We start from the raw sequence: 25,084 nt of genomic DNA on the forward strand, positions 1-25,084 counted from the left end.
ATTAGAAATTTTAATTTAATTTCATATTTGTGTTGTTTATCAAATTGTTATATCATTACAACTTAAATTGTTGTCCTGGCAGTGAGGAAGATGATGTTTCATGAGATGGGTTTGGTTTTTTGTGATTGTTATGATTTTGATATAATTTATCTTATGATGTGTTGTTTAGATTACAAATAGTTACTATAAATTTAGATTTTTGTCTCTTTTGGTGTAATTTTTATAAAACATTTAATGATTTTTTTTTTTTTGTTAGATAAGAGAAACTTAGTTATTGCATTGATTGAGATGGATATGAATTCACTTTTTTTTTTTTTATGGCAGCATGGGGAACCAACATCAAGGAAACAGGAAAATGTGTGAATTGTTTTGTTTTGTTCTTTTTCAAATATGTTTAAAATATTTTTTTAATGTTCTAATTATGTTGTTTCTTTTTCAGAATCTCTCATGGCACATAAACAGTATAGAGAGTTGGCTACCTACCGGTGATATGCTTAATGTTTTATCTCGCATGGGTTTAGGGTTTCTTAAATCTCTAACATATGATGTCAATGTTAACCGTTTTCTTATTTCTGGTTTATTAGAGTTCTATGATCCTGTAAAAAGGGCTTTTGTTTTTCAAAACGATATTAAGCTTGTATTTAGTTTGCAAGACATGTTTTACTTAACAGGTTTGCCAATTAATGGCAAAGCCGTAACTGAACTAACAAAACAGCCAGCTATTGCATTTAAAGATGCTTTTTGTATGGAGCGAACCAGGGCAATGATGTCAGGCACCACACGGATATAATCTTCTTAACGAGGTTGAAGAATTACTACAAGGATAAGCCTTTAATACAAGGTGATTGTGAATATTTGCCTCATATTCGAGCTTATATGCTCTACTTGTTGGGCTGCTACATTTTGCCTGGGTCCACATTAGATCAGGTGAACACAGATTATTTGTCCATTCTAATGGACATTGACGATATTAAAAACGATGTATGGGGAGCTGTTGCACTAGCCCACATGTATCTACTTTTTTAGTCTTTTTTTTCTTACAGGTCTCCAAAGATGCATGGAGGTGGGCCAGTGCAACAGCTCCCCATGCATAGTTTTTAATATCGTCAACGTCCATTAGTTTGGACAAATAATCTGTGTTCACCTGATCTGATGTGGACCTAGGCTAAATGTAGCAACCTAGAGCATATAAGTGTTGGGTTGGGACTTCCCTCCTATGTGGTAAATAGCTCAGTTTGGACCAAGCCTATTTCACTGCAATATTTGTTAGCTTGATGAAAAGTTTGCTGGCAATTATTTGGGTTGGAGAATGTGTTATTGGGTAGAAGTTAAAGATTGGATGTTGGGCAGAAGTTTGCTTGGATGAACTTGGGAAGAGATTTCCGAAGGGAACTTGGGAAGAGGCTTCCTAAGGTTTATGGGAAGAGATTTCCTAAGGATTATGGGAAGAGGTTTCCTAAGGATTATGGGAAGAGGTTTCCTAAGGTTTATGGGAGGAAGTTGAGGAATTAATTAGCTTTCTTTATTTCCAAGGTGGCTGCCTGCATCTATAAAAGGAGGGAAAATTCATTGTTTCCTCACCACTACACCAGACACTTCTACATACTACACATATTCCATTTATATTTTTCGGCAGAAGCAGTAGGCCAAAAAGAAAGAAAAATTCAGTTTTCTTTCTTTCTCTTTGCACGGCCGTATGCAGCAGTTGAAGGAGCAACATCTATTTCTTCTTCTTTTTGTGCTACTTTGTCGTGGGTTTGCCTAGCTTCTTTGGTGGCACGACGGTGGCGTGTGTTGGCAGGTTTTGTCGCACGTCTGATGGATTTGTCGTGAGGTTTGCCGAAGATCTTTGTAGAGGTCAGTGTTTGTTCCAGGCATCATCGTTTTGGGTAAGCTCGTAATATTTGTATTCTTTTCACCTTGTTCGTGGTGGTTGAATATTTTTTAGTACGAGTTGGTATCCCTTTTTAGGCCTGTGAACGTGATATATTGTATTTGGCCTAGTTGTTGTATTTGATGATTTTTAGGGTGTTTGGCTCGGGTAGCCAGCAACTTTGTACCCAAGATTTGTTATAGTGGAATATTGTGTTGGTGGTGGTCCGTGGTTTTTCCCCGTGATTTTGGGGTTTTCCACGTAAATCTTGTGTCCCTTGTGTCTGTTATTTATTTTGGCTGTTTTGCACCATCTCGTATTTGCGCTCTTGTCGGTCCTGTGATTTTATTTGTCACAGGTGGTAGGATTTTTTTTCAACAATAAGCTCTAATATGAGGCCAATATTCACAATCATCTTGTATTAAATGCTTATCCTTGTAGTAATTCTTCAACCATGTTAAGAAGATTATATTCGTGTGTTGCTTGACATCATTGCTCTAGTTGGCTCCAAACAAAAAACATCTTTAAATGCAATAGCTGGCTGTTTTGTTAGTCCAGCTACGACTTTGTCATTAATTGGCAAACCTGTTAAGTAAAACATGTCTTGCAAACTAAATACAAGCTTAATATCGTTTTGAAAAACAAAAGCCTTTTGTACAGGATAATAGAACTCTAATAAAGCAATAAATAATAAAATGGTCAACATTGACATCATATGTTAGAGATTTAAGAAACCCTAAACCCGTGCGAGATAAAACATTAAGCATATCACCAGTAGGTAGCCAACTCTTTATATTGTTTATGTTCCCCGAGAGATTCTGAAAAAGAAACAACATAATTAGAACATTAAAAAAATATTTTAAACATATTTAAAAAAGAACAAAACAAAGCAATTCACACATTTTTCTGTTTTCTTGATGTTGGTTCTCTATGCTGCCAAAAGAAAAAAAAAAAAAAAACATAAGCGAATTCATATCAATCTCAATCAATAACTAAGTTTCTCTTATCTAACAAACAAATAATCATTAAATGTCTTATAAAAATTGCACCAAACAAGACAAAAATCTAAATTTATAGTAACTATTTGTAATCTAAACAACACATCATAAGATAAATTATATCAAAGCCCTAACATTGGTTATTTAATCACAGTATGCATTAATTGCATACACCTTTTTCAACTCTAAATCATACACACTTCTTCTATAAATTTAATCAACCATTTCAGATTGAAGGTATCTCTCTCTCAGCTATCAACTCTCTATGTCTGTCTTCTCCCTCTCCAATTCGAAAGCCTAAAAAATATCTCAAATGTTAGTCCTTGGAAAAAATATCTGCCCAGATCACACAAGAAAGGCAATAAGGTTACGGTTAGTGAGAATTTACATTGTTCCTGAAGGCTATAATTCACAGCAAATAAAGAGTCAAGAATGCCTCTTCCATGACATTGACGTAACTCTCTTTTCTATACTTTTGTGTTGTTTTCTATATCTTGAATGCCTTCAAATAAGCAGAACATATGAACACTTATACATGTCTTCAAGTTGTTTTCTATACATGTTTTCTATAACTTTAATGCCTTCAAGTAAGTTTTCTATAACTTTAATGCCTTCAAGTAAGTTTTCTATAACAATATTTTGGAAAACTTACCTAATTTTTAAGTAACCAAGGTAGACATCATACATCTCTAAATCTGGTCAGTTAGATAATCACCCTACCCGTCATTGTCCCGATAAATCTAAATATAAAAATTAGTTTTGAGTAACACATAAAAAATTCTATTTTTAGAGTGAATTCCATTTTGGCCCTACTGTTATATGGCCGTTTTCAATTTTAGTCTAGCTTATTTTTTTTTGCCACTTTATAACCACTATTATTGAATGTGTTCTACTTTTAGTCCCACCATTAGCATTTTCATCAAGAGGTCGTGTAATCTAGGGGTATTTTGACCTTTCTTTTCATCCAAGACTATGCATGTTTGACTAAAGAAATGAGAACATTAAACCTAAAACCTAAGAAGCCTCGCTGACCCATGTTGGAACGAATGAAAAGATGTAGCTTTGGCTTCCCATTCTCGTTGTTCGAAGAGCCATCTTCAAATATCGGAGGGGGAGGACGAAGCGCCTGGATTAAAAGAGAAGAGACAAACATAAAAAGACCAAAATACCCTTGGATTATACGGCCTCTTGACGGAAATATTAACAGTGCACTAAAAATGGAACACATTCAATAACAGTGGTTGTAAAGTGGCAAAAAAAAAAATTAAGGTGAACTAAAATTGAAAACGCCCCTATAACAGTACGACCCAAAGTGGAATTGACTCCTATTTTTATGATACTTACTGTTCATTTTAAGCTCCGAAGCAGGGCCGTCCCTGGGCATGTCTGCCCAGGGCAGGCGCACAGGGCCCCCAAAATTTTGGGGGCCCCTTAATTAAAAAAAAAAAATAGCATATATAGGCTTTTGCTTTTGGACTTCAACCAATTAAAGAAAGCCCAATGTTAGTGAACCTTTCTTTAAAAAACCAAAGCCCACTTGGCCACTTTCACACCAACATACGTAACAAATATCTAAATTAACCTAATCTAGAACCTATTAACTATATAACCTATATTAACCTAATCAAAATTCTAAAGTTTCACAAACAGAAAGTCGGAAAGAGAAATTTTCAAAAAAAAAAAAAGAAAGTCGGAAAGAGAAATCACAGAAGAGACGAGACTCAAACTACAACAAATTGCTTACTGCCTAACAATTTAGGTATTTGAACTTTTATTCTTTTAATTTGAGAGTGCTATTTGTGAATTCTAGGTATTTGAATTAATTCAAATATTGAATTTTTTAAATTTGAATATTTGTGTATTTGAACTAGATTAGGTAATTTAAATTTGGGAAAGACGACAGATTCTACTCGTATGATACTGATTCTCCAATTCTCAAACTCTCAAGTTCTTCAATTCTCTTGATAGGTAATTAAAAATATGTATTATTTTACAATTCTTGTTTATTGTTTTATTTACATGACTTAATAATTCTGATTTCAGAATAATATATTCAAGAATTTGTTTCTTGATTAATTATCTATTCATAGGTTTCTAAATAAATTTTTATTTTTTCCTTAGGATTTTATGTCTTCTAGAAAATATTCATCTGGATTTTTGAAGACAACTTTTTGAACAATTATTATTTATATATAAAAATTAATTAAAAAAAGAGCCCAAATTCAAATATTGCACAGGACCCCAATTTTTATTGGAACGGCCCTGCTCCGAAGGGTGTTAATACTTGTGTGTAGAATCTGTTAAGTAATCTACCTGGCTAATATGTGTGTAGAATCTGTTAAGTAATCTACCTGGCTAATATTTAGGAACATTGATTTGATTTCTGAAGCAACCAAGCTAGACATCATAAATCTCCAAATCTGTTCGGTTTTATAATCAACCTACCAGTAATAGTCCCTGTAAATCAAAATATTAAAATTAGTTTGAGTAACAGAGTAAGACAAAAAAATGCTATTTTTATGATACTTACTGTCCATTTTAGGCTCCCAAGGCAGTTAAGCATTCTATGTAGAATCTCTTAAGTTATTTGTTAAGTAATATTTAAGAACACTCATTTGACTTTTTAAATAACCAAGGCAGACATCATACATCTCTAAATCTGTTCAGTTAGATAATCACCCTATTAATCATGGTCCCTGTAAATCAAGATATATATTAAAATTAGTTTGAGTAACACACAAAAATGGTATTTTTATGATACTTACTGTTCATTTTAAGCTCCCAATGTAGTTAATCATTGTGTGTAGAATCTGTTAAGTAATATGTACTTACACTGTGTGTTGGTCATATCAACTGAATCGGAAAAAATAAAAAATGTTTTCATTAAGCAATTGAAGGCAGTCATAATAAAGTACATAAAGAATATGTACTTATTACACTGTGTAATAAACTAATATGCTTTTGATAGGACACTTATGTGGATGCCACTATCACTGCTGGAAATTATGAAATTTCCGACCACCTAAAAGTGATCTTAAATCAAGTCGAAAGCCTTATTCCGATCACTTTTGGTATCCGAAAAAATCTTTATTGCTATTTCTGACCACTTTTGTTTTCAACTTGATTTAAGATCAGTTTCAAGTGATCGGAAATTCCATAATTTCTAGTAGTGTATTCCCAAAGAATATGTTTGAACCTTTACCAATATCCTAAAGGAAGGTAAAGTTTTTGCAATAAAAAATTTTCTGATAATTTTTAACTATTATCAATACAAGACAGTCCCACATTGTTACATGATCAAATTCAATCTCATACCAATGTGGAGATTCACAAAAGGAAAACGATTCCTAATTAAATGTTTCGGTTTAAGCCTTTTGACTCTGATTGTATCTGCTTTTTTATTCTATTTTTTTAATTGCCTTAAATTTGTTTTATTCTATTCTATTGTTTAGATCAAGAATCTCAAGCTCATACAATGTCACTAAGATTTGGGTTAACCATGACTGTAAAGAATTCTGTGATTTCAAAGCAAGGCGAACTAAATTAATTCTTTTTGATTTGTTTATTCTATACAGACTTGATAATCAGGCCCTCTAAGAAGCCTGAATAGCATGTCAATGTTGTCTTACGATAACAGTGTAGACAACAATTCAAAAACTCAAATGATAGTAAGCACTATAATGGATTTGTATGATTGTTCTGAGGTATGAAAAGATTTCATTACTCAAACATATCATTATTTTTAACTATGGCTTAAATCTTTTATTTTTCTCTTTTACTAAATTGTAAGAGGGTTATTACTTTATTCCCGCTAGAAATTATGCTAAAACTATAGGATACACACTTGTAAACAAAGTACAGGAAATATAAATGCATTAGTAGTAATCAACAAGGCTTTAAAACTTGATCATGTAAGGATACCAACTTCAAATTTCTACCTAAAAAAAAAATCATTACACAGCACTCGCTTAAGCATTTAATTATTGTGTGCTGTTAGAAATAAGGATAAAACTCTTAGGACTCCGAGGAGAAAATGCATATTACAATAACCATGGTTGCAGTAGGCGCTAGACGCTAGTCGGACACCCGGGCAGCGCCTAGCGCCTAGGCGGAATCTAGGCGGGTGCCACTAAAATAGTGACAGCCTTGCAGTTTAACAATTTTAATGAGGATGTTTTCAACATTCACTCAAATATCACATCCAAATAAATGAAATAGTAATAATTAATAAGTCATAACATCAAAACAATAGATATTAAAAAATAAAAATGCTCATATATAAAATACTCAAATACTTCAATCATCCAAAGTATCAAACTAGTCTACGAACGGCTGGAGTAGACGACATCAGATGAAATCGGTCAAAATCGGACGAAATCAACCGACTCGGCTGAGTTGGCCGACTAGGCCGATTTCGGCTGATTCTTGGGAGCCTAACAGTGAAAGCGGAACGGCCTCGACAGTGACAATAACTAATTAATAGTAAACATACTCGAAGCCAATCTATAAAAGCAACACCATAGATCATATAATCCAACACAAATTCTATCACTAAAGAATAATATCATAAAACACGCCCGATCACTCTTTTCATGAACATTTGAAGTGATAAGAAATTGACAAGATCGTGTACAATAGGAAGTAAGCGGAAAACTCAAAATGACAACAAAGGTAAGTCATTCATACTATAAATTGCTATTTTTTTCTTTTTTTTATAGTACACAACTTATTAAAATCAACAGAAAAAATAATTAGTCCACCTAGCTTTCTTAAGACGCATGCACTAAGCTTTTCAATTTGCAAATGTTAGAGAATAAAAAAAAAGTTAGAGTTAGAAGTCTTTTATGTCAACAAATCAAACACAAAGCCCTAGATCTACAACAATTGAACATAGAATAATCCCCATTGAAGAAAAAATCCTAGGCAATGAGATTAAGTGATTTTAGTAGTTAGATTTCTTCAAACGTTATATTCTTCTTTAAATTCCATCAAGTAGAACATAAAATCTACAAATTCTATGCTAGATTAAACGAATTAGATTCTAAAATTAAGAACAGGCAAACAATAAATACTTACCATTCTTCGTCTTTGCCTATAGATTAGCTTTAGTGTAGTATCGTTTCTAGATTAAGAGTACAAACAATGATCGGAAGTCTTGAATGAGTGATTATAATAGAGAGAGAAACAGAGCGACATAGAGATAGAGATAGATTGTTGGTAGTGAAATGGTAAAGACATAGAGAGAGACGCCAGAAGGACTGCCCAGGTTCTAGATCATTCATCCAACTCCTTTTATTATAACTATTATTAGTATTAATATTATTATATCTTTATTATTAAATAATAATAATAATAATAATAATAATAATAATAATAATAATAATAATAATAATAGGAGTTGGCCTGGATGAATGATCTAGAACCTGGGCATTCCTATTCTCGGGTCTCTCTCTGTGTCCTCACAATTTCACTACCGATAGTCTATCTCTATCTCTATGTCACTCTGTTTCTCTCTCTATTACAATCGCTCATTCAAGACTTTCGATCATTGTTTGTACTCCTAATCTGGAAATGATACTACACTAAAGTTAATGACGAAGAAGGGTAAGTATTTATTGTTTTTTCTGTTCTTAATTTCATAATCTAATTCGTTTAATCTAGCATAGAATTTGTAGATTTTCGTTTTACTTTATGGAATTTAAAGACGAATATAACGTTTGAACAAATCTGACTACTAAAATTACTTAATCTCATTACCTAGGGTTTTTTCTTCACTGGGGATTATCATCTGTTTAATTGTTGTAGATCGAGGGTTTTGCGTTCGATTTGTTGACATAAAAGACTTCTAACTCTTTTTTTATTCTCTAACATTCGCATGATTGAAAGGCTCTGTGCATGCGTCTGAAGAAAGCTAAGTGGACTAATTATTTTTTCGATTGATTTTAATAAGTTGTGTACTGTAAAAAAAAATTAAAAATAAAATTATCGTATGAATGACTTACATTTGTTGTCATTCTGAGTTTTCCACTTACTTCCTATTGTACACGATCATGTCAATCTCTTCATCACTTTAAATTTTCATGGAAAGAGTGATATGACCGTGTTTTATGATATTATTCTTTAGTGATAGAATTTGTGTTGGACTATATGATTTATGGTGTTGCTTTAATAGATTGGATTTGAGTAGGTTTACTGTTAATTAGTTATTATAATAGGCATTTTCTTCTAGGAATCCTAAGAGTTTTAGCCTTATTTCTGACAACACACAATAATTAAATGCTTAAGTAGGTTGAGTGTTGTACTGTTGTGTAATGATTTTTGTTTTAGGTAAAAAGTTGAAATTGTTATCTTTACATGATCAAGTTTTAAAGCCTTGTTGGTTACTACTAATCCATTTATATTTCTTGTACTTTGTTTACAACTGTGTATCTTATAGTTTTAGCATAATTTCTAGCAGTAATAAAGTAATGACCCTCCTATTCAGAAAAATACCAATTTTTTGAACTTGTCAAATGTAGAGGTTGCTGCTTCCTTTTCATCTATTCAGAGTTCCTGCATTACAGTGAGGACAGATTTCCCTCTATTTAATATATAAACACGATAAAGGCTAACAGAAAAACAAAAGTAAACAAATAGCATATATATATATATATATATATATATATATATATATATATATATATATATGTGTGTGTGTGTGTGTGTGTGTGTGTGTGTGTGTGTGTGTGTGTGTGTGTGTGTGTGTGTGTGTGTGTGTGTGTGTGTGTGTGTGTGCACTTTTTTATTCTTGTTGTATTTGGCTAAATTATGCAATAGAATCACATAGGAAATTAAAATCAATACCCAATATATAAAGAATGGATAATAGATATCCCTTCACCGTGAAACATGCATTCCTTACATTTGATAGAATCACTGCCCCTTCTTTATGCAACTTCATATGCATGCACCAAGCGAAGTTTAATAGCACAGGAAGATTTCAATAATGAAATATCACAAGCAAGAATATACATTGGAGCCATACTTCATAGGCATGCACCAAGCGGAAGTTTAATAGCACAAGAAAATTTCAATAATGAAATATCACAAGCAAGAATATACATTGGAGCCATGTTAATTTATATTTGTGTTGTAGTAAAGTTTTTATTCTCAGTAGTGTGTTTGATATGAATTCAAATGTATTTATACATGTACATTGACGACAGATATCATTATAGGATATTAATAACAAATCATTAATGATTGGAGTAACGATGCGTCTTGAAAGTTTACATGTATACAAAGCATCCTGCAAACAATTAATGTGAAAAAAGAATTACAAATCCAATAACTTACATGTATACAAACGGACGTTATGCCATGGAACCGTGTTCATCAGTTCCAACGGTGTTAGTACACCATTATCTTTTTTTTTTTTTCTTAATTAATTGCGTGACTTTTCTTCTTTATTTTCACATTTTGCGGTTTCACTTTAATTTGAGGTGAACTAAGATTTCGGACATTCATAAATTATGAATTCATGCCTGCACATTCACTTTGGAACCATGCCTACACATTCCCGTCCGAAATCACGGACATTCATAAATTATGAATCCATGCCTGCACATTCACTTTGGAACCATGCCTACACATTCACTTTGGAACCATGAGATTATGAATTTTCTGTTATAAGATTATGAATTTTCTGTTATGAGATTATGAATTTTCAATTATGAGATTATGAATTTTCTGTTATGCGATTATGAATTTTCTGTTATGAGATTATGAATTTTCATTACATTCATAATTTCGGACATTCATAAATTATGAATTCATGCCTGCACATTCACTTTGGAACCATGCCTACATATTCCCGTCCGAAATCACGGACATTCATAAATTATGAATCCATGCCTGCACATTCACTTTGGAACCATGCCTACACATTCACTTTGGAACCATGAGATTATGAATTTTCTGTTATAAGATTATGAATTTTCTGTTATGAGATTATGAATTTTCAGTTGTGAGATTATGAATTTTCAGTTGTGAGATTATGAATTTTCTGTTATACGATTATGAATTTTCTGTTATGCGATTATGAATTTTCTGTTATGAGATTATGAATTTTCATAAAATTCATAATCTCATAACAGAAAATTCATAATTTGATCAAACGCGCGCCGTTAACTCCACATCCGCGAAATTTTTTTTTTTGGCCTAAAAACGACGTCGTTTTGCCTTGTGTTCACCATTCTCGGTGAACACGATTCCATGGCATAATTTGCGGTATACAAAGGATCCTGCAAACAATTAACATGAAAAATAAGAGTTACAAATCAAATAATTTACATATGTACAGAGCATCCTGCAAATAATTAATGTGAAAAAAAGAGTCACAAATTCAATATACAGGATAACTGGATAACGAAGAATTCCAAAAAGTAAATAATAAAAATATATAATTAAGCTAAATGTTCCGGCGTATTTACAGCCATAGGTGCATTTATTTACTTTTACTATTAATGGTAATTGTAATACAAATAGTATGAATATGTTTACGTAACAATAGCCTTTAGGTTGGGTTTCAGGCTTTTGGAAGAATGTTTACGGAACAATAAATTCTGCACCACACATCAACAATTCTATTAAAATGACGTCACTTTCATTAAGTGGAAAAATGCAAAAAGTTATAACATAGAAGCAGTGGCGGAGGCAAAGGTATGCTATGGGGGCCTTGACCCACCCCCCCCCCCCCCCCCCCCACACCAATTTTTTTTTAAAAAATCTTATATATAATATTAATTTTTTTAAAAAAATATTATATAGAATATCAAAATTTTGTTGTTCCTTTAAAATATTTGTCCCCCTTCCACTTTTTCTTATATTATTGACTCACATTCAAATTAAACCTCATTTAACCTACCTACTAGTTTTTCTCTCTATAACCACACATATATGGCAAATTAAACCTCATTTAACCTACCTACTAGTTTTTCTCTCTATAACCACACATATATGCAAATTAAACCTCATTTAACCTACCTACTAGTTTTTCTCTCTATAACAACACATATATGCAGTATATACGCTATAACAAGACAATTCGTCATTAAAATCTATGCATATTTGCATCTGTTCATATACTCTCTCAACCTACTGAAACGCAAAGAACCAATAACACCTCCACTAAGGCTCGAACTCACAATTTTCCAAATGGAAATCCAACCCGAGTACCATTAGACCACATAGTCTTGGTGTGCATTCGTTTGGTTAATTATGTAAATTTGTGGTTATGTGATAAATTTTGTATTTAATTTAACATGCATAATAATGTAAAAATTGTGTAGTATATGTATTTGAGAATACAATTACTATTATGTTATGTTGTGAAGAGAGTAGTTTTTAAGAAATAATCAATAGTCTTTTAAAACACGCGTGAATGTTTTCATTCTTTCAACCGTACAAAGCAATGTGCATTGAAAAGCATATTACAAAATAATTTAATATAGATTCAATTATAAATGATTTATTCTAAACTTTATTAAATTTGTAATGTAATGCTTATTTTGAAATATGTTAACTGCATATCAATGTATTTGATTTAGTATTTCAAACGTGGTTGCCTCCCGCACTATGCAATCCTGGCTCCGCTCCTGTATAGAAGGATATGAGTATAGTTTTCATTTATCAAAAAAGTGGCGTGGTTGATGGGTCACCACTAGGCTACGATAACTGGACTCATCAATTTCCAACAAGCAAATTCAATGGCGACTTCACATTGGAAAATGGTTATCAATTTCCAACAAGTAAATCTAATGGTGACTTCACATTGTAAAATGGGTTAATAATGTTTATAGATTTTTCACATTGCATTAAACTTATTTTACTTATTATTTGTTATAATTTTTTCCAAAATGATTCTTATTTGATTCATTTGTATGTTTATATGTATTTATTAATAATTGAGACGAACTGAATGATCTTTAGAGTATTATAGATACATTTGATGTCAATGAGAGTCAAGATGGAGTTATGGTGATGGATGCAATACTCTTCAGAGAGCTAAATACTAGTATTTTCAATAATTTTGACCATATGAATAAATCAAGACAAAAGTGAAGCAAAAGATTAAGGGGATGTAATTCTTGTACAACACAATTACTGTTCATGATCATATCTCAATATAGGAATATCCAAATGCAATGATTCTTGTGCGAATGAAAATCTAGCTCAAAGTGCTACAACTTTTATGGAAACTATCAAACCCAATTCTAATATTAAAAAAGTCAAAAATAGTAAGAAAGAAGTTCTATCCATTAAAAACTAGTTGACGAATGGTCATTCATTATGTCGGAATTCACGGCTACTCTATTTCTTCAAGTTAATTTGCATTTTTCCTGGGCACCGACAAGCTAAGGAATAACTGTTCTTCATACCATTCATGGGCATTTTGTTCACTATTTAAAACGCAATTTGAGCTATTTCTACTCGGTTATGACCTAAATACAAACCCTAACAAATTTTTTTTCCTTCCATATTTTTAAATTAGGTTAGACTTAGATTTAAGTTTCTTAACATTTTGGAAGCATGTAATCTTAAATTTCAAGATTATTCTTCCATTTTAATAGACAAGTTTTTATTTCTTTCCTTTATGTTATTTATGCTTTATTATTGTATTTTAATGATGCTCATGTTTTATATAATCTATATATCTTTGATGCTCAATTTGTTATTGTATCAATGAGAAAATGTTTAACCCATTAAAAACTAGAAACCCATTATGACTAAATATTAATCTCAACTTCTTTTTTTTTTTTTGTGTCTATGTTGCAAAGTATCATTATGAAATGTTTTACGATAGTACATAAACATGATTATTTCCCACAACATTTGCGAGAATTAAGATTGTTTACTTCAGTTTTCTATTTTCCTTTGTCTAAATTTTTATTTTCCAAATGTACAAGTAAATATATTCTCTAGTTTTTTTCTTAGCATTTGCAAGAATTTCTATGATTAACAAATTAACTCCACTGTCAGAAAAAAAAAAAAAAATCAAATTAACTCCAATGACCCTAGGCAAATCATGATCTACACAGTGTTGTGTACTAAATGTACATTATTTATATACTGAATGTACATTATATAATATAACGTACACTCAATACACAAATAATGTACATCCATTGAATACAATGTACATTTTTAATTTTTAATATACTAAAAATACCTTATTTTTATACTGAATGTATATTATTTTACAATATACAATATACAAAATATGGTCAATACCATGTTTCACACAATAATGATTGATAACCTTACAAGACTCTTTACAATTAGGAAAATACTATGTGTACTCCCATTTCTTGCTTCCAACTTGTACTCCTATACATGAAATCACATTTGTACATTTGTATTGGAACCCACATGAAAAAATAGCTTATCAGAGTGTGCCACATGAGAGAGTAAAATTTAGGGAGTAAGATTTGGAAGTATACATAGTAGAACTCTTAAAATTAAGAGTTAAAAAGTAAAATCATATTCAGCTTGTCAGCTCATTTCACTTCTCATTACAACGTTTTTGACTTTCTTAGAGCATCTCCAACCCATCTATCTCCAAAACACCAAATTTTTTTAGCAAATGTCACATCAGAAGAAATATTCTCAGCATATTCTCACACCAAATTTTATTCATCTCCAACTCATTTACACCAAAACACCAAAACACCAAATTTTTACACTAAAATAATTTGATTTTTCAATTATTATTTCGAATTTAATTAGTTTAATATAACTTGTGATGTAAATAATAATTTTTATTAACATTAATATTTTTATAACATTAATTATTTTAAAAAAAATCGAATTTAACAATATTTTTAAAAATTTAATTTATTCCACAATAATAATATAGCAAACAACATCTAGTACATTAAATTACATATATTATATGTATTTTAACTTTTATTATGTTCTATGTTTGATTTATTTGAAATTTTAATTAATATATATTCAATATTAGTCTTGTTTCAATCGTCTCAATGAGATCTTTAAAATGGTATAAATTTTATTTAATTATACAAACTTTAAATATAAGTATTTAACAAAATAAAAAATTACATATAAAACAAATAAAGGATACAATTGTAATTAGAAAAAAGAAACAAGGGCAGAATGGTACATTTTTTACCCTTTTCCATTTGGCGTTAATGAACAGTGCTGCGCCAAATTTGGCGCAACACTGTTCACTAACGCCAAACATTTTGGCGTTATGGAATTTTGCAGACTCACATTGGAGTTGCAAAAATGGCGATATGGGATTAAAATTTGAAGATTTGAAGCCCATTGGAGATGCTCTTAAGACAAGTAAACATCATGGGAAAAGTTGAAGTAAATAGCATAAACTACCAACTAATGTTTCAAACATTATAGTCATCCCAATTTCTATATATTTCAGGTGATTAAAATACAAACATGCTTCAAAGTTCTATCTACAAAATTTCATTTCTGGCTCAACCAAAACATACGTTAAATATTCTCACGCATTGATCAGCCCCACACGACGCAAGTTGCATGGCGTTGGATTCTTCGCTTTTCTCCGAGTTTCTCCATGATAACCGGTTGACAGTGGATACGTGGCACATAAAAGGATCGAGCTTAACAGCAAGATTAGCGGTTGGAACTGATGATGGGCTACCATCTTCGGTTCTTCTGCTATGAAGGCTCCATAACTCGATCAAACCGTTTTCCATCCCCACTGCAAGAAGGCCATGGTTGTTGGGGCGACTAAGGCCAACCCAAGATAGGGATGTCACACTAGCGTTGAATATCGGCAGAGTCAGGAGTTGTTTCACCGAGGCCTCATTTTCCACCGCCCAGATTTTGACGGTCTTGTCCCTTGAGCCAGTGGCGAATTCATTACCGTATGGGTTCCAAGAACATGCCCATATTATTCTTTTATGTGCCTCCTGCTTAGATACAAGCTGGTAACTCGTGTCATTACCTGCAACGAGGCGTATAAAATTCATTATTTACCCTTTTAGAAGAATGCGTTCTAAGTTCTTGTTACATGTCAAGCACACAGTTCCTATTCCCAGTGTAACCGGGAAACTCAAACCAAATTTCTTCACATATCTCTAAACTCGAATGGAACTTGTGTTCCTACAAGTCTTAAAACAAATATAAGTGATTCATTCTTGAAAAAAGACAAATTGTTAAAAATAATACTCAAGGTTGAAAAAATCGCTAGGCGGCTGGGGACCGCCTAGAGCCCCTAGGCGCCTAGAGAGCCTAGGCGGGCGCCTAGAGAGCCTAGGTGGGCGCCTAGGTGGCCGACCGCCTAGCGCCTAGGCGCCGATTGCGCGATTTTTGCAACACTGATAATACTACGTAGTAATAAAAGAGAAATGCTAGAAGTCGTAAAAGAAAAATTGAAAATAATCATGTCACCATCGGGAAATATACGTTTAACGTACCTGTATGATTAATTGAGAAAACAGAAAAGTGGCGATCCCTTGAAACAGTGAGAAGGTAGTTGTCATCGTGAGAAAACTCCATCTGAGTCACTGTCAAGCTGTGTGAATGGAGGCGGCCGACTGACTTCCAAGAACCCACTTGCCAAAGCCATACTTCTGCAACTGATGCTGATTGAGCCTGAATGCATGAATTTGTCAGAAGTCATTTAATGTTTCAGTCAAAGTTTGTGAAGAAAAATCAGTTTACATTTAAAGTGGGTATCAGCTTTTGTAATACGTAGCAAATTCAACCACTTATTCTGGCTGACGATTAATGTGCACTTTATATATAGTATCAATCTGAGAAAGCATCATTACTAAATAATTCAATGCGGTCATATTGATTCATTTATGCCGTCAATGTGAAGATGGTTATGTTCAGACGCTAACACCACGATGTCTTTAAATGGTCCAGAATCTTGATTATTGACCTCAAATTACGCATGCATTTTATCTCGGAAAAATTGTCAAATAGGCCCTCAAACTTTTGCTAAAGAATAAATTAGCCCCTTCAACTTTTTAAAGGTGCAATTACACCCATAAACAATGCATTTTGATGCAATGAAGCCCAAATACAGGTAAATGACCTGCTATCAAAGTTCATTCAAGATCTGGCGTATTTCCGACGTATTTTCCGGCAAAAGTAGCCGGCGTGGTCGCCTTCTCGTCTGGATAAGGCAACCCAGATCTGGGTTGCCTTCTCCGGTGGAGAAGGAGATCGCCGGAGAAGGCAACCAGTGGTTGCCTTCTACGTGACCGGCGACCGGTCACCAGTCACTTTTGCCGGAAAATACGCCGGATATGAGAAACGGGACAACCCTAGCCAAGTTGATCGGACAATTGGTTTGGTAACCACGAGGTTCCAAGTTTGACTCCCAGAATATGAGAAACAAGGGAGCAACCCTAGCCAAGTTGGTCGGACAGTTGACTTGATAACCACAACTCCACAAGGCTTCAAGTTTGACTTCCCGTGGAAGCTGTCTTCTGGCTTTCTTGATTTGAGCTGGTTAGCTATGGACAGTCTAGGCTGGTTTACCTCCTTGTGGTACTTTGCTAGCTATGGTCACAAGGCGGGCTTCACTCCACATTTGTTTCTCATATTCTTTAATTATACATGGCATATTATATGAGCAAGAAAGACACAAGCACTGCCAAGGACATCTGCACAGACATTAGTATATGCCTCGAACAAATCAGGCTAGCTATAGATATGTTAATATATCGCATACCTTGCATGAAGAAGCTACAAGCTTTCCCTCGTGATCACAGCATAATGAATATAGTTCATTCCCATGGCCATACAGTTTGTGCGACTCGGGCCATAGAGTATGCCAGGCCAGTTGTTCTTCAATGGGTGGCTCGGTTAAGACAACTGGAACCGCTTCAGGAACAGTTTCCATGGTATCAATACCTTCGTTATTGCTAACCTGCTTTGCATCTGATGAAGCTGGCAAAAACAATATAATAATAAATAAAACACATTATCAGTAACTCTTAATAGTTAATATAGAATGAATATATTCTTTGAATATTAAAAAACCCCTTACCTTGAACATATATAGGTTTCTGTGATAAACCTAGAGCAGACATATTTGCACCCAAAATCTGCACTTCAACTTGAAGATTATCTGAAAAACTATGGTCATCTGATGTAAAATAACTCAATGTCTTCAGAAAGGACAAAGGAGCTTCAAAAACTCTGGCAACTTTCTCATCGGCACCACCCACAAAACGGTGGTTTCCCTTTCCTTGGACCATTGTCACACAGTTTATATCATGGCCATGAACTTGAGGTCGAGCAATTTCATGCCACGACTCTCCATTCACAGAACAATTATTGTTGGTCCACGGAGCAAATATTCTTGTTGTCTGGCAAAAGCAAATTATTGTTATCAGAACTTCATAGATGTGTAGCCAGGGAAGAGGAAGAGATTCTTCACATGATTACCAAGAACTCCACTAGAGAATTTGTATACTAATCATTTGAAAAAGCAAAATCAATGAGCTCAATGCCTGTTTGGTCAATAACTTATTAGAGCCTATCTATTCTAAAAACCAATTTGATAAGGATTGCAGTCAGATAAGGAAAGGAAATTGTTTCAATTGCAAAAATTTATTGCAGTAAGTAGGGAAAAATGCTTTATGAGCATATAAAATTAATGGCCAATAAAGCATTAAATTCAGTTTCCCTAATGTGTTTTGTCTTGCAGTCTTGCAAAATACTTTCTCAAGTTTTCCTTAGATGTCAGGACATTTCCGAAATTCTATTGGAGAGGAGAATTTAGAGAAACTAGTATTGCCCAGACATAAATTAACTATAGTAAAATAATGCATGAAAGTTGAGCAAAGAAATAACTCTATCAAATTGCGCGTGACTAAAAAGGGAATATGTTACCTGGTCATGACTGACTGACAAAACATAGTCACCGCTTCTAGCCCATGAGATATCTGACACAGCGGCAAAGTGCCCAGAAGGAACTTTTTGTGGCTTCCAATCATCAAAATCAACACCAACGTTTTTCCAGAGATGGAATGATCCACCATAGCCGTGAGCTAAAATCGAATTTCCACATGGGCTCCAGTGCCCACCGTAAAATCCCAAGGCACAGTGACTTAGCTCTCCAACAGTAACCACATTCATCCAGATGCCAGTAGTTTTTTCTGGTTGCCAGATCATCATTGTCTTGTCCATTGACGCAGATAAAATGCTTTGAGGTTGATAGCATTCACCTCCTTCATTAGATGAACTTGAAGGAGGTTGCCACTCAACTGAATATGCCCAATCCTCATGCCCGATGAGGAGAGCCTCCATAGAAACCTGATAAGAGGATGAGCCAGCTACAAGTACAGGACCTTTAATGTAAGATGACAAGCTCATTTCTTGCTTCCTTTGATCAGCTAACGTATCCTGTAAAGCCAACTTCCACAAGCGTATTCCTTTGTCTTGAGATGAACTTACCAGCAGAATACTGGCTTCCCCATTTGTATATATAGGTAAGGAGAAATCTAAACTTCGAATCCAGTCTGTATGTGATTTTAATTCACAGGCAGGAAGAAACTAAGACACAACATTAAGAAACGAGGTTTAGTTAGTGAAAGAAAAAAAATTATATTTGACACTGAAAAGGAAAGAAGAAATCTTGTGTCATCTCATACATTTCCAGTCCTCTCACCACAATATAGATGAATTTTGCTGTCCAATCCTCCCATGGCCAGTACCAGGTGTTGGCTCCCAGGCAACTCTGCTAGTGAGAGAGAAACCATAGGTTTCCGACCAACAAAGAGAGAATCCAAGCATGATAATTTACAGTCACCTGTATCAGCAACAGGAGGTTACATTAAAAAAATAAAAATAAAAAATAAAAAAAGGGAAACATATGTTAAGCTGCTTGCGGAGATGTACACTACCTGCATTTTCTCCATTAAAAATGTATTTTCTCCAAATACCAAGAAAGCACTTACATGATTAATACTTGAGAAAGTAAACCATCAAAATCATATAGAAAAGTGAGCAGAAAACTCACCTCCGTATGTAGATGGAAGGGCCAGGTCCCACACATTTACAGTACCATCCGAAGATGTGGATGCAAAAATTGACTGTTGATGAGAAACCAATACTGCAGTAATGCATGTAACACCTTTTTTGTGGGATTGTGGCAATTGTAACACATACCTCCACTGTCAGGAACAAAAGCATGCAAAACATATATATATATATAAATTTTTCTTTGAAAACTAACTGGAAATAAAGCATTCAAAGCATACTAGTATAGAGACCTTTCCATCACATCATTATACTGGAAAATATCTCATAGAAACAGGAAACTAATTAGAAAAGGGAAATTTTAAACTTCCAACATTGAACATCTAAAACGTTGTTAATGGTTGTCATTGAAATATTTTGAAACAGGACTGGTTTGTAAACATCAATTCATGGATTACTAGGTTGCACTAAAGAAAGCAAAAAAGTTGATGTCATATGCAAACAAACTTTCAATTTTCCTTTGCATTTTATTTCTTCTTCCTTGTTTCTTGTGGAAAGTTAATCTACACACAGGCCTCATTGTTTCAAGCTTCACTAGCAAGACTGTACCTCTGACTGTAAAATCTAGTTTTTTAAAACAGTACGCAAAACCAAACAAAACCTACCATAAAATGATATAATCTCATCACTATAGAAAATCGTGGTGTTGAAAATAATGAGTTATTTGACATCTTAGCTCTTACTAATTCTTTCTTGAATATGCCACATATTCCACCACTTTATCTATGGAGTACTTTGAACTTGAGAAGCATAAAAAAGCAGCAGTCTGTTGCATTTTTGAACCCATGGGGTAAATAAAGAACAATAAAAAGATTTCCCATTTGAAATCCCTAACTAAAACATGGATCTTTTAAGCTTAATCTCTAAGTTTTTCCATTGAGTATTTATAACTTCCTTCTCATTCTCTTCCCTATATTTTGTTTCTTCCCAAGTTACATCTACCAGTAAAAGTGAATAGGACAGCTAGACAAGTACCTTCTTCTCTGAAAGAGAAAATTCCCACAAAATAATAACACCATCAGCATCTCCAGATAGCAAAAAGTGTTGCCCCAACTGCTTAGCTGTAATCACATTGACACAATTCACAAACCGAAATAAATATATCTTCAAATGCAATTGCAAAAAAATATTCCACAAGCTTCTTTCTAAAGGTGGGGGCTAAAGTAAAGACTAGACCTTTGAAAGCAAACTTGCTGCTGGGAACCCAATGGGTACAGTTTACAGAGGCCTTGTGACCCGGAAGCGTAGTTAATATCTGTGCGGTCTGCAAAAATAATTAAAAATGAAAAATAAAATCATTCTTGAAGGACCTTAATAGAATGGAAAGTCGAGGAGCATAGTTGAATGTGCGCTTAGAGATGGGATGGGGATTGAAGAAGTAAGAAAAACCTTGGGGCAGAAAATAGCGACGGCGTTTTGGGCACCAAAAGAGACTAAACCGGAGGCGCCCCAAGAAACGTTGTTCACTATTCTGTTGCAGCCAGCTCCGATGAACACTCTCTCCACTCCCGCTTGTATACCGCCGCCGGACGCCATTCCACTTCTCTCTCTAACAGAGAAACTTTAAGCGGAGGCCGGAGGGAACTGCCGAATGAGGAGGAAAGGCGTTCTTCCAATGATGGTTGGACAAACTATACCCAATGGCCTAAATCTCAGGGCCATAGAAATTGTTGCAGGCCCATTAAGGTGTTGATGGATCAAACTAATCTTGGAGTTTTATGTTAGGCACGTGCACGGGGGTGCCTCGGCAAATTATGCCTTGGACCCGTGTCCACATTGAATTGTGGACACGGACCCAAAACGACGTTGTTTTTTAAAAAAAACGCGTCATTTAGTTTTAAAAAAAAAAAATTTGCGCGCGTTTTGCCGTTAACGGCGTTATTTTTTTTGGGATTATGAATGTACAGTTATGCCGTTATGAATGTACAGTTATTCCATTATGAATATACAGTTATGCAATTATGAAATTATGAACACAGAGCTCTAACATTATGAACTTACAATTATGAACATATATAGTGATAAAATTATGACCATGGAGCTTTAAAATTGTGAATATAGAGCTTCGAAGATTATGAATGTACAGTTATCGAGTTATGAATGTACAGTTATAGAGTTATGAATCTACAGTTATGGAGTTATGAATCTACAGTTATGAGATTATGAATCTACAGTATGGAATTATGAATGTACAGTTATTGATCAAATTATAAACAAAGAGCTCTAACATTATGAACTTACAATTATGAACATATAGTGATAAAATTATGAACATAGAGCTCTAAAATTGTGAACATAGAGCTTCGAAAATTATGAATGTACAATTATGGAGTTATGAATGTACAGTTATGGAATTATGAATGTACAGTTATGGAGTTATGAATCTACAGTTATAGAGTTATGAACGTACAGTTATGGAGTTATGAATGTATAGTTATTAACATATAGTAATAAAATTATGAATATATACTCTTACAATGAAGCGGTCTGAAATTTAAAAAAAAAAAAAAAAAAAAAAAAAAGAGATAACAGTGCCTAACGACACTGTTACCCGTGTCCAGCAAGCATGCTGGACACGGGTCCAACGCATAACGATTGGGGGTGCACATGCCAATCGTTATCGTTATGCTGTGCAACCGTATGCACCATATATGATGAACAAGGTTGTGAACGACACCGTTTCACTATGGTAGAGTAATGGTACCGGCACCGTTTAACTTCACCAATCAATTATTTTTTTTCTCATTATTGTCAATTGAGGTCTACTTCTTCTTCAGGTATTATGCATTTTATAGATATATATAGTTCACTAATTCTGAATTTATAGTTCATTAATTTTGAATATATAATTCATTCATTCTGAATACATAGACGCAGCAAACTGCCATAAGCCAAAACAGAGTATCAGTAACCGATGTGGATATATAGTTCACTAATTCTGGATATATAGTTCATTAATTCTGGATATATAGTTCATTAATTCTGGATATATAGTTCATTAATTTTGCATATATAGTTCACTAATTTTGAATTTATAGTTCATTAATTCTGAATATATAGTTCATTCATTTTGAATACACAGACGCAACAAACTACCATAAGCCAAAACAGAGTACCAGTAACCGGTGTGGATATATAGTTCATTAATTCTGGATATATAGTTCAAATTATGCACAGCATAACGCCGTTAACAGCAATCAAAAATAATTTTTTTTAAGTCAAACGGCGTCGTTTTTAATCAAAATGATGTTGTTTTGCAACCGTGTGCACCATGCATGGTGCACACAGTTGCACGACATAATTTGCCGCACAATGCGCCCTGACCCAAAATGCCGTCATTTTTATAAGTTGGGAGAGTTGACGCGACGGATATCGTTCCGTCCATCTTATCCTATTACAGTTTTATTTTTTTGTTTTTATGTGTATAATATTAAGAATTTATGTGTATTATGTATAAGAGTTTATGTGTGTTATGTATTATGTTAGATTATGTGTATTATGTTAGGAGTTTTTGTGTATTCTACTATACAATCCTGTACATACGAAACAGTAAATTTTTTAGGGCGCACAATGGTGCACGATATAACGATTAGCAAATTATTGTGTGGACCAGTTCAAAACGATGTCGTTTTTATGTTTAAAAAAATTCCTTGTTTCGTATGTGTTAGAATAATAAACATTGTTGGGTAAGATAATATATTTTATGAGTTAAAATAATGTATTTTATATGTGTTAGAATAATGAAATTTATGAGGTAAGATAATGTATTTTATGAGTTAGAATAAGGGAATTGAAAATTGTATCTTTGGTCCCTGAGTTATACCCAAGTTCTGACTCAGTCCCTGAGTTATGATCGTAACCATTTTTAGTCCCTCAGTTATGAACGAAGTGGCGCATTTGGTCTCCGACAGTTAAAATTGACGGAAAAATTAAAAATATTTAAAATTTGAGGGGTAAAGTAGGAAATTCAAATTTTATTCTCCTTGTTATATCAAAATCACTTTCACAACATTATTCTTCACTTCTTAGCCTCTTATTTCAAGATTGTACAATTATAAAAGCTTTTCAATAGCTTTAGTATGACTTGTAAGGAACCTGACTCTCGTATAACAAACTTAAAACTTAGTACAAACAAAGAAACACTTTATCATTGTCACATGTGAAACACACTATCCTATCAATTTTCAATTTTCTTTACTAAGCAATAAAGGTAATCAAACCAGAACTTTTGAGATACAAAATGATGTCAAATTTCTCAGGGTTACTTTTATGAGAAATTCACCAACGGAATAACTTGAGATTTTTAGTATGTAAATTTTTTTCATATGCAATAGTTTAGTCAATAATCGTTTTTAGAAGTTACAAAAGTTTTTAGAATTTTCATAACTGAAACTCTGGTTTTTAAGAAGACCGAGGAGGTGATGGATATATATAATATAATTTTCATATATTGTCAGGATATATGATTCTTGATTAAGTTACTACATAGCTTACGAAAGAATTTTACGTACTAAAAAACTCAAGTTACTCCCTTGGTGAATTTGTCATAAAAATAACTTGATAAATTTGATATCTTCTTGTATTTCAGAAGTTATGTTTAGTAAGGGAAATAAAAAAACTTTTAATATGGTGTGTTTTACATGCTTGAACACAATGATCAAGTGTTTCTTGTTTGTACTGAGTCACAGGTTCCTTATACGAGACTCAGGTTACTAACATGTCATACAAAGATTATTGAATTGCTTTTGGAATTGAAGTACCTTGAAATATAATGCTAGAAAGTTGAAAATAATGTTGCAACTGTGGTTTCAATATAAGAAAGTGAATAAAATGTGAATTTCCTACTTTACCCCTAAATTTTTAAATATTTTTTAATTTTTTCGTCAGTTTTAATGGTCGAGGACCAAATGCGCCACTTCGCTCATAACTGTGGGACTAAAAATGGATATGGTTATAAGTCAGGGATTGAGTCGTCACTACCATTATAACTCAGGGACCAAACTCGCCATTTTTCCTTAGAATAATGTACTTTAATTTATGTGTTAGAATAATGTATTTTATGAGTTAAAATAATGTATAATGTACTTTATGTGTTAGAATAATGAAATTTTTTGGGTAAGATAATGTATTTTATGAGTTATAATAATGTACTTTGTGTGTTTTTGGATCGTGG

The 25,084-nt window shown here is 33.3% G+C and overlaps 1 protein-coding gene and 1 long non-coding RNA gene across 2 annotated transcripts; one reads left to right on the top strand and one right to left on the bottom strand.

The window, feature by feature from the left end:
- The first annotated feature begins 408 nt into the window (after window positions 1-408).
- LOC109168030 lies at window positions 409-17,584 on the top strand. Its single transcript, XR_002051960.1, has 3 exons — window positions 409-423; window positions 12,518-12,529; window positions 17,174-17,584. It is a non-coding gene; the product is annotated as an uncharacterized LOC109168030 (long non-coding RNA).
- On the bottom strand, window positions 14,370-21,598 carry LOC109168029 (elongator complex protein 2). Its single transcript, XM_019317080.1, has 11 exons — window positions 21,301-21,598; window positions 21,088-21,175; window positions 20,887-20,972; window positions 19,892-20,045; window positions 19,524-19,681; window positions 18,763-19,425; window positions 17,915-18,236; window positions 17,597-17,814; window positions 16,329-16,506; window positions 15,209-15,856; window positions 14,370-14,441 (listed from the first exon to the last, which is right to left on the bottom strand). The coding sequence occupies exons 1-10, from the start codon at window positions 21,445-21,447 to the stop codon at window positions 15,366-15,368; spliced, it is 2,505 nt and encodes an 834-aa protein (XP_019172625.1). The 5' UTR covers window positions 21,448-21,598; the 3' UTR covers window positions 14,370-14,441; window positions 15,209-15,365.
- Between the last annotated feature and the right edge of the window lie 3,486 nt (window positions 21,599-25,084).

The sequence above is a fragment of the Ipomoea nil genome, unplaced genomic scaffold (assembly GCF_001879475.1).
Source record: "Ipomoea nil cultivar Tokyo-kokei standard unplaced genomic scaffold, Asagao_1.1 scaffold3171, whole genome shotgun sequence".
NCBI classification, from domain to species: Eukaryota; Viridiplantae; Streptophyta; class Magnoliopsida; order Solanales; family Convolvulaceae; genus Ipomoea; species Ipomoea nil.